The sequence below is a fragment of the Halictus rubicundus genome, chromosome 1 (genome assembly GCF_050948215.1).
Source record: "Halictus rubicundus isolate RS-2024b chromosome 1, iyHalRubi1_principal, whole genome shotgun sequence".
In the NCBI taxonomy this organism is placed as follows: Eukaryota; Metazoa; Arthropoda; class Insecta; order Hymenoptera; family Halictidae; genus Halictus; species Halictus rubicundus.
The window spans coordinates 15,486,601-15,497,574 of NC_135149.1; the positions used below are offsets into that span (position 1 = coordinate 15,486,601).

Sequence of the window (10,974 nt, forward strand, 5' to 3'; positions counted from 1 at the left end):
TTCGTTGAATCGGCTTTTCGATCGCGATCGGGGTCTAGTGGTCGAACTGTCGTACGGTCGGGTAGACAGACGGACGGACGAACGAACGGGCGATCGGTCGATCGATCGTGTCCCGTGGATTGATCGCGAGTCGATGGGCCACCGGTTCGCCAGCAGCGATCAATCATCGATCGCGTTACATTGTCTATCGGTACTAGAAAACGTTTATCTGCAGGTAATCGGTTCTGTCCGCGTCCGCTAAAAGAGCGATTGAAATTCCAAGTGGCATAATTAGTTTGAAAGTTGGTTGATGTGTTTCGTAAAAGAGTAACGCGCGACGGAAAATGCGCTGACGACCGAATTATCTCGTTTCGGGTTGCCGATTTCGAGCTATGCATTACGACGCGCAAGGTGCTTTGGAGAATTCCTATTTACGACAACAGGAACAGGAACAAGAACAAGAACAAGAGCAAATACAGGAACAGGAACAGGATCAAGAACAGGAACAAGAACGGGAACAGGAACGGGAGCAAGAACGAGAACTGGAATTAGAACGGGAACATTGTCATCGGCCGCGACAAGTGACGAATCAGGATACGATTTATGCGAAAAGACAAAACGTTGGGGAAAGTGACCGCGGACGAAGCAGCACGCCTTTGTCAGAGGAGGCGAGATCGGTCTGCGTCGAGACAAGAAGCGAAACATTTGGAACGACGACCGAAGAAAAAGAGGTACGTTTCGTATCGAACGGTTCTCCGTTGCAACGCGAGAGCGAATCGCGAATGTCGAAGTATCGCGAGGAACACGACTCGAAACGATCCTCCCTGTCCGTTTCTATCCCCATCCCTGTTCCCGTTTCGGTCTCGCAGCAGGAGCACGAGTCGGCGAATTTTTTTCAAAGTCGAGAGGCTACCGCGGTCAGGTGTTTTACCGAGGAAATGGTGTCCGCGGTGACGAATCGCTACAGAGGACCGGACAATTCACCCGACCGAACATCCCCGCAAGGTTATCCCGTGCACTCGACCGACCGACGAAACGTTTCTGTCGGCAAAACGTCGTTTTGCATCGACGCGCTTCTAGGCCGTGCGACCGGAAAGCAGGAAAATCTTGATCACGATCGATCGGAACGCAATCAAAGATTTCTACTCTCTACGAGGAATTCCAGTGCGGAGTTGAGCCACTGTCTAGGGAATAACTCTGTTCACGTTCACGAACGAGAATCGTCTTGTACTCTGGGAATTGCCGGAGGTACTAGAACCGGTGGAACCACTGGTAACACTGAAACCGTCGGAGGTACTGGAACCACTGGAGCTACCGGAGCCACAACAGTTACCGGAAGCGGAAACGTAAGCGGAATCGCGACGCGTCTCGGTGGAACGGAAGAACAGAGGACATCGTCTTTGGGAACGCTCCTAAATCCCTTCGATAGATCCGTTCAACACGATTCGGTGTCGCCTAGCTTGGAGGTTGTTCGCGACACGAGCGATCGGCAGAACGTTCACGAGCACTCCATGACAAGAGAGATTCGTCTGTCCAGTATTCACGTAGAATCCGTGGATGCGACAGGCTCGGAAGTTTCGATACATCGCGGCAAAGGCTTGTTCAGGGGGGAGCACGTCGCGACTGGAAACGGTGGATTTCGAATCGATCGACTGGAAAACGTCGAGGACGATGCCTCGATCGAAGTTGATCCTACGAGAACGGGAAGCGCGAGCTCAGGGAGCAACGCTAGTCACAGTCCGATCTCGAGTCCTCCGATATCTCCAGGATCGGAGGAGCCGGCTGGCAACGGTGTACCTGGTAGTTCGAATTTGCCAGCCGGTCATTACGGTGCACTTGCCACCAGTGCCGGACTAACACGACAGAATCAAGCTCTTCTCTTACACCCGAGCGGTCCCCTTATTCACCCCGGCGGACTGTATTATCATCCAGCGAGCGGAAGCGCGTTTCACTCTATCCACAAAGAAGGTCAGCCTATCGGACATTCGCAGGCCACCGGACCTCATCCTCAGCAACATCACATTCATCCACTTCAACTCGAGTGGTTAGCCAGAACTGGAATGCTGTACCCTAGATTGCCAGCCGATTTAGCCGGTAAGTATGCGCCAACCGCACAATTACGGTATTATATCTGTATACATACATATACCTACCTACTATGACAGTAACGTCGCGTCTCGCGTCTCGCGTCGCAACAGCTATAGGTGAAAACTCGTTTGTGTGTGCCTGCATGTCCTGTACTATTGTACGCTATGCGATCAAATTTATTGTCTGCTGCACGACCAAGGTGCCACCGTTTATCCTTCTATTCTTAAAAGTAACCTGGCATTAGATATCATCGAATGATCGCTACCCGCCGAAACCCGCAGCACCACTCCCCCGTCTTGTTCCAACTTTTTCGTTATCTTTACAATCACCTTTTATCCTTATCCTCGATTTCTTCCATTCCTTTCTCAGCTTCGCGTTCACCCGACTAGTTCTTACCGCCAAAGAAATTCTTAGTTTGCGAATAGTTTCGAAAGTAATCGAGCACGCACGATAACGTGCGACGGCCAATGTTGTTAAGCAAATTGCACGGAGCGGTTCGACCAGATTTATAGGAAAGAATGTTTTAGACAATCCGTAGACAGGAACCGTTATCTACCGACATTTGGATTTGTTGTATAACGGGAACGAAGAGCGAAAGCGAGCCGAAAATTGAGGAACGTAAAACGGTGATTTGTCCCGAAGACGAGAACGCGTAGCCATCTTAATCGGAGGAATTGGTTGATGCGACGGGCAAAGTAACAAAGTGAAAATTCGATCGACAGATTGCTCGTACGATGAGCAGATAGCGAATGTTTACATGCCTAATGTACCGCTCCATCGCCCTATATTGACTGGCTACTCAAGTTTTTAGGTCGGCCGTCAGACGATAATATCGGAGAGAAATTTCGCGGTGCTGTATCTGATCTCGTTGTATAGATACATATGTATACGTACGCATACATATGTGTAATACGGTATAGTAGTTGGCGTAATAAATGATACGCGCTGCGTAACAGGCCACGCTGGAGTCGGGATATTCGTCTCCGTTACAGAAGAATGAGTCGACAACGCTTTCGTACGAATTAGGATCAGATCGAAAACATTTCTCAGCCGCAATTTCGTAGAAGAAGGTGTCGAGGATGATTCTTGACCGATGGCAAAGGAAGTGTAATACGGAACTCGTTGAAGAAAGCGTCGAGAATTCGACTTCTGACCGACGGAATATTCGTAACCGCGATAGAAAAGAATGACTTGGTTACCACGGTAAATTTCACGCTTGGAAAAAAGAGCCGTGGCCGCGTTGTCCAGCCAATCAGTCGAGAGCTTTTATCGAACAAATTGGTCGGTGAACGTAGCAGGCCAGGTTGCCGAGATGGAACGAATCCGAATAAAGAGAGATGGAGATACAAAGAGAGCGAGAGATGGTGTGAGAGGGTGCAACGAGAGGATGAGGTAGAGTATATACGGCTGTGTATGTATAGCAGAGGGTGGATGCGGAAAGAGAAAAAGAGAGCACCGGATGGAGAGACAGAGAAAGAGAGAGAGAGAGAGAGAGAGAGAGAGAGAGCGAGAGAAAGAGACAGAGACAGAGAGAAAAGGGGAAGGGGAGTGCGCGTGGGTGAGGGAGAGGAAGAGGGAGTGTGCGACGGAGAGGGAGTAGGTGCTCGGGACGAAGCGCGGGGTACTTTCTGTCAGATGATCCTGATTGGTAGTTGCCGAGCAATCCAACGTCGACGAAAAAGGCGAAAACCCGATAGCGTAAAACGAACAACGAGTACAAAAAAGCGGTCTCGTGGAATAAAATAAAACGAATCCATCCAGCCCCACCTGAAGCGGCCGTTATCGCGTCGGCAGGGAACACGAACTCGACTTGTTAAAAAATTGCTGGATGGGAGTACCGTCCCGTTCAACCCTGGCTGCGCTCTGTTCCTCTACCCTTTCCCCAGATTCTCTCTCTCGCTCTGTGTTAGTTTCGCATCCTCGTGCGCTCTCGACGTTTATGTAAATAATGGTGAGTGCACGACTCACCGGCTCCGCACCGTGAGCTGACAGGAGGTTGGGTGAAGGTAGGAGATGCGAGCTTTTATTTGCGGAATATTTGTCGCGCGTTATACTCGCGGCAACGTTGCGACAACACCATGTTTCATCTATTTCGCGTCGAGCTTTGAGGTATCGAAATTTAACTAGAACGAGATAGCACGGCCGCGCGTATTTTGCGACCTTCTGCAGCCGATGTATCTCCGCTTCGTTTACACTAAAAACTGCGCCCCGGATTCTGCTATATGTGTAACTACGGGACGCCAATTTGCTTCCGGATTATTCGAAATCGACTGAAACGCGACCGCGACCGTTTCAATTTTTCGGTCGGACTGCTTCGTACCGTGAAACCAAAACCTGAACATTTAGATTCTCCGTTTCTCGTACCGTTTCTAAGCTGAACTCTCCTGCATTTGTTTCGTTCCGTTTCCAACTGTTATTATTTATCGCGACGTAACGCCCGTTCGCGTTTTACGAAACGGGAAGGTGTAACAATGGCCGAAGATGTCGACGAGGTGGCAGGAGATCTGCCAACAAAGGGGAACGATACCCGAGAGATGAAGCACGCGAAGGGTTGGCGGATGATTTAATTAGTTAATTGTGCGTCATTCATCCGTCTATTCATCCCCTTCACCCTTCTCTCAACGATACCATAGTACTGGTACCAGCGTTTCCAGAGTTACCATGGAAACTCCACGGACTTACGCGTCGCTAGAGTGGCTAATTTCGCTCGTCTTTAAACCGATCCAAGAACGTAGATCGGTCCGATCCGTGTCGAGGCGTTTTTGATCAAACATGTGGATTGGACGAGACATTTACAGCGAATAAACAAATGCGTCTGCATCGTTCATATGTATGTATAATAGATAGATACTTAGCTGCATGCGACAAGATGCAAGGAACACATTCGCAGAAGGGTGAAAGGATAGAAGGATGAGAACGAATAGAATAGGACGATCATTGCAGTATCGGTAGCAATGGCGATGGCGATGGCGATGGCGATGGCGATGGCGGTGACGGCGGCGGCGACGGTGTCGGTGTCGGTAGTGGTGGTGTCGGTGGCAGCGGTGGCGGTGGCATCAGTCTACATACCTATCTATAGGCATATAGGCGGTAATGGTGTTTCTGAATTAGCTGCCAGCTAGTTTGGCCGGCCGCAAGCAAACAGATCTTGGTTACCCAATGTGTAACGTGTTCCACGTTCGCCCAAATGCGCCATCCTATATCTCTATGATCTGGTTTGTTGGCGACACGTAGATGCGGACGAGTGCGCTCAACGATACATCGGCAAAGCTCCATACGTGCTCGCGTACTATTCTACATTGTAATACCGAGTATGATCGCGTTGAAGGACAGAACTAATTGCTGGCGAAACGTACTTTTATTGGCTGCAAAAAGAAACGCGCGACGAGCATTTGATTCGGAGTTAACGCGCGACGAGTCGAAAAACAACGGAATAACGATATCGCGATGAAGGGGGAACAAAGTATGAAACTGTTCCATTCGGCGGTTCCATGGCAAAACGAAACGGTAACGTTCTAGATGTTTATGGCGTGATTTGTGGTGAGTTCGCGAGGCGAGTTTCAAATTAAATCCAACCATTTCGGACAGGAAAAATATAATCTTCGTGGAAAGTTGGCCAACTTTTTCCGCCTCGGAGTATCCTCGCTCCTCCCCCTCGTTCTCGTTCTCTTACCCTCTTTCGCGTAACCCTCGGTGCCATGGATCTGTAACCGTGGCGCAGGAAAAGAGGAGTCGATGACGTCTCACGATCGTAGGTGTAGAGCGTCGAGGGATGGTGTGATATACTCTAGCAACGTTATCCTCGGTCTTTGCTCTCCGCTCTTCGCTCTTCGCTGTTCGGTATTCGCTGTTCGCTGGTCGTTGTTCGCGTCTTCCTTCGCTTTCTATACGAGAGGGGTTGAGAATTCGGAGGCGGGTCGTATCGAGGACACGGGGCTACAGGCGGAGCTTCCGTCGCTATGCGAAACAAGGAGAGGGAGAACGATCTCGAGAGAGAATGCGCGCGCGCGCGCGTTCGTACCCGTAGCCGTACCCGTAGCCGTAGCCGTATCCGTTCCCGTTCCCGTTCCCATTCCCATTCCCGCGCCCACGTCTGCTCGTAGCTCACACCCATCGAACTCGAGGACGAGAACAAGGATGGTAAACCAGAAAATTTAGACATCGAAGACAATCGAAAGAGATTGTCCGAGACCACCGAGCGCGAAACCTAGAAAGAAAACATTAAATATTGCCTACAATTATACGTAGGATGGTTTGTCGTTGCGCGTCGTACGGTAGTCGATAAAATGAATTAGCTTAATTAAGGTAGCTGAAGCACAAACAGTTTTAGATACAACGATGAAAACTTGATAATCTCTATTTATTATGAAGCCAACAATGTTGATCGTGAAGAAAACTTTGATCTCATCTCGTGTTTAGATTCAGTCCCGTAGATCGTGAATATTCTCCTTGATTTGTTGTTCCCGAAAAGGTTGTATGCTTGTGTCTGGACGAAGCTCCTCCGAGACGTGGATATCCGATAGATAGGTATTAGTTAATTGAAAGTCTCCGCTTGACAGAAGAAGAAAGAAGACGAAACGGATGGTAGGAAGGGAGATTGGGTATTAAAGGTGGAGGATGGAAAGTCGCGTTAAGCACGTAGATAATAGCTGGTGTTTACCGGCGTGGTGATCGTTATGATTTAAGGGTGAGCTGGCGTGAAGCGGCTAATAGGACCCCAAATAAATTAAATTATCATGATAAAAGTGTGGTGGGTCGGCGAATGACGTTAACCTTAACGGCACCCCACAGCTTTACCCCACAGCTTTACTCTGCAGTTTTACCCCACACGGAGAAGTACGAAAATGGTAATTGTCCACTCGATGGTGCGCCGCCACCCCTCTTGTTTACCGACATCTGTCATAACTTGCTCGCTCTCGTCAGTGCCGAAACTATCACCGAGTTTCGACTCGATCGAATCGAGTCGAATTGGTAGGAATTGATAAGAATTTGTACGGTATAATCACACACGTATAATAACTAACTGCTGCGAGCGCGAGGACCACGCGCGTCGCCGTATCGTTCGCTGAACCTCGAAAGAAAGAAATAAACCTAGAAAGTATTCGGAAATCTTCTATTCTACTCCTAATACAGAGTCCGAAAGGAATGCGTCTTCGAGCGACGGATCCAATCGCGCATCAAACTCGAGAAAAGGATACAACGATAGTGGTAAATCATAGAGGGCTGTTCGGGGAGACACAGGCAATCGTCTGAATAGTAATTGTTACGAAATGCTAGGGTGGAAATCTCTGAACGGACCATATGTGCGCAGCGGGTCGCAAACCATCGTTTCGAGGAAACGATTAATACCGATGCGAACTGTAAATAACGAAAACGGAGCTGTCTACTATTCGCATCGAATAACGAGCAACGATATTCGTCGATGAGCTCTGAAACGCTGTAACGCTTTAACAACTTTAACACATTAACGCTATGCATAATGTTGTTACTACGCTCCCGTCCAAAACCGATTCCGAATCGTCTCGATTGTAATGGTGTTGTCTTTGCACAACTATGAATACGAATTCGAACGCCTGTAACAATAATCTAACCGAGAACGATATTTAGGTGAAACTGATTTTTCGACGCCGAAAAAAAAAAACGAACGTTCCGGGTCGGGGGTCGACGCTTGATTGTTAAACGGCTGATTAGAAGCGACATAAGGGTATCGCACCTTCGAGATTAATCCGAGTGTACGCGGAACTAAACATTGCCATGTGTACAAACATTGACAGCCGGTCACACACTTGCTAGGTATAGTTTAGTTAGAGGGGGGTGAACGCGTCTGCTTCGAAAGTAACAGTAAGGAATAACACGATAAATCTTTCGTTGCTCTTGTTTGGCGCATACTTCGCCGCGCGGAATCCGAGAAAGCGATTTAACAGCAGCGTTGTAATTAGGGCGTATTTTATAATGACTGCGATTGTAAAGGAATTCGATTTGAAAACTCTGTCGTAAAGTCATGAGCGTTAAACCGAAAGTTGAAAAATCAGAAATCGTAAGGTCCGCGATATAAATACGTTACGTAATAATAAAATTATGTCGATGTATCGTATTACGACAGGGCTTAAACTTCGCCTCGATTTGCGCTCGTAAAATCATAAGGGGGAGATTGTCGAATGCGACCAAGAGTCGTTCATAGGACTAATCGTTAGGGCGGCTACCCTTGCCTTGCCTTTTACCCCCAACCGTTTCCAACCCCAAATCATACCATCGCTACCCATGGGGATTTACACTAGCGATAATTGCATTAGCATTCGATGATTTTTATTGGTTCCTCGATTGGTATTTATACTTGACGAAATTATACAATTTTTGGCTAATTTAATGCGCCGCATCGCGTCGTACTATACTGCACTGTACTGTGCTGTACTATACTGTACTGTGCTGTACTGCACTGTACTGTGCTGTACTATACTGTACTGTGCTGTACTGCACTGTACTGTGCTGTACTATACTGTAGTGTGCTGTACTATACTGTAGTGTGCAGTACTATACTGTAGTGTTGTACTATACTGCACTGTACGGTGCTGTACTATATTGTGTTGTTGTACTATACTGTATTGTACTGTGCTGTGCTGCACTGTACTGCGCTGTACTGTACTGTGCTGTACTATACTGTACTATACTGTACTGTGCTGTACTGCACTGTACTGTGCTATACTATACTGTAGTGTGCTGTACTATACTGTAGTGTTGTACTATACTGCACTTTACTGTGCTGTGCTGTACTGTGCTGTACTGCACTGTACTGTGCTGTGCTGTACTATATTGTGTTGTTGTACTATACTGCACTGTACTGTGAGTGCTGTAGTGTAGTGTGCTGTGCTGTGCTGTACTGTACTGTATTGTTGTACTATACTGCATTACATTGCGTTGTATTCACACAGATGCTACGTATACCTGTTATAACATGATGTGTCAATCTTCTCTTCGTTTGGTTGAAGGTTGTGCTGCTCAACACGCTCTTCTCGGAAAAACTAGGAGACCAAGGACAGCATTCACTTCGCAACAGCTTCTCGAATTAGAGAAACAATTTAGACAGAACAAGTACCTCAGCAGACCGAAAAGGTTCGAAGTAGCCACCTCGCTGATGCTCACGGAAACGCAGGTAAAATGTTTGCTACTGCATACGTGTAAATTTACGTTGATAATTACGCGAACAATCGTCGTGTCGCAAAGGTAATAGTTGGGGACAGGCCAGCTAGGTCGGTTGTGAAATCGACAATTTCGTAAAGGTCACGGAACGGACGTCGAATCGAACAGAGACAAGTCTAACGGGGGAAACTGATGAAATAATCTAGAATTCTTTCTCCCCTTGTCCAAATCAACCAGAAATGCAAGCCAGCGATTCTCTCGCGTAGTTCAACAACTTAAACATAACTTGGAAGCTTATGCGTTCTGATGGATCGCTCGGCAAACAGCGACGAAAGTCTGAATTATGGCAGGCTGAATCCCTGATTTGTTTCGATATTTAATCGATTCTATCCTCGAGCTTGTTCCCTTCGAACGTCGCGTCGAAACGTTGCGTTCTTTCGTTCTTCTTTGCACGTACCTATTACATGTATGTATGTATGTATATTCTAATATAATAATTGGGAGAAATGCTATAGAAATGCTATTCTATTATAGTAATTGGAAGCAGACTCGCGTCTCCCTTGCGGCCAAAGTATGCGTATCTCAGCAACGTTTAAGATGGCAGAACCGCTTAACTACTGCGTTATTCTAGGTCCTACGATATCTATAACAGAAATCCTCCGAAGCTAACAAGTGAAGATTCATCTAGTTTCCTTGATATCTGAAATATACTTGTATAACGGGGCAATTCAATATTCCGTGTCTCGGTAGAAGGTTTTGTATGCATACGCGTTACACGCCGAGAAAGAAGGCACGTGTATTCCTTCCGAAGGGTGGAGATGTAATCGAGAGCGAGTCGGGTGCGAGGTGAATACGAGGTAGAAACGAAATGGGAGTGAGCTGGGTCGGTTCAACCATACGATATATCGCTCGAAAGATTTACATCGTTTTCTCGCAGCGTTGGAGGTTGGGGATTGGAGGTTGGAGGTTCGGAGGTTCGGGGTTTGGGGGTTCAATGTTGGGGGAGAAACATCGGATTTTTATATTTAGCCGCAGCGATTTGAGAGATCCTCTGCTTCTTGCTTCCGGTTAAAGTCTCCGAAAATCTCGAGTACGATGAATTACGACGTGAGAAAGTTGTTACGATGTAACCCAATAATATCATCCGATAATATCCGCGGTGACGTCCGTTCCGCCGCACCGCTCGTGCACCATCCGTTATGCATGTTTTCTACGTTTATTGTAGACATCTATCGTACCTTTGCGACATGTTTTATCGATGAACGATCACATCCGAAGATGACTCGAATGCATGTTTGCTTAAATTCAGGTGAAAATTTGGTTTCAAAACCGACGAATGAAGTGGAAAAGAAGTAAAAAGGCGCAACAAGAGGCACGTACGAATAACAAAGTCGAAGACGGGGGAAATACGAGAAACGCCGAGAGGGAGGCCGGAGGTGATCATAGTGCGAACTCGCCGAGCTCGCAGGAGGATGCCAAAGGAACGTTACAAGAAACGCAGAGAAGCACGACTGAACTCCAAGAACCGCTTTATCGGCCTTACGTGGTATAAAATGGTGAGTAATGTAAACGATAGACAAATCGACCGGGAATCGAACAGAGATCGAACAGAGATCGAACAGAAATCGAGAATAAGCTTCGCCGTTGCTGCGTCGCGTTTAATACGCGTTTGATACCGACACGCACCGATATATCTCCACAACTCCGGCGGTCGGTCTCCAAATGCAACAGCAATGGAACGAAAGGTTTACGATTATGGAAGCGGCACGC

General features: G+C 47.4%; 1 protein-coding gene across 1 annotated transcript; it reads left to right on the forward strand.

Moving 5' to 3' along the window:
- The first annotated feature begins 299 nt into the window (after window positions 1-299).
- On the forward strand, window positions 300-10,772 carry Exex (motor neuron and pancreas homeobox extra-extra). The gene is made up of 4 exons (XM_076794989.1): window positions 300-453; window positions 562-2,073; window positions 9,054-9,217; window positions 10,514-10,772. Exons 1-4 carry the CDS (start codon window positions 372-374, stop codon window positions 10,754-10,756), a joined length of 2,001 nt encoding a protein of 666 aa, XP_076651104.1. The 5' UTR covers window positions 300-371; the 3' UTR covers window positions 10,757-10,772.
- Window positions 10,773-10,974: the final 202 nt, after the last annotated feature.

Excerpts from the sequence above, each read along its gene's own strand:
- Exex (XM_076794989.1), top strand. The coding sequence starts at position 372 with ATGCATTACGACGCGCAAGGTGCTTTGGAGAATTCCTATTTACGACAA. Across the intron at positions 454-561 it reads AGAACAAGAACAAGAGCAAA|TGACGAATCAGGATACGATT; the intron begins TACAGGAACAGG and ends GGCCGCGACAAG. Across the intron at positions 2,074-9,053 it reads ATTGCCAGCCGATTTAGCCG|GTTGTGCTGCTCAACACGCT; the intron begins GTAAGTATGCGC and ends GTTTGGTTGAAG.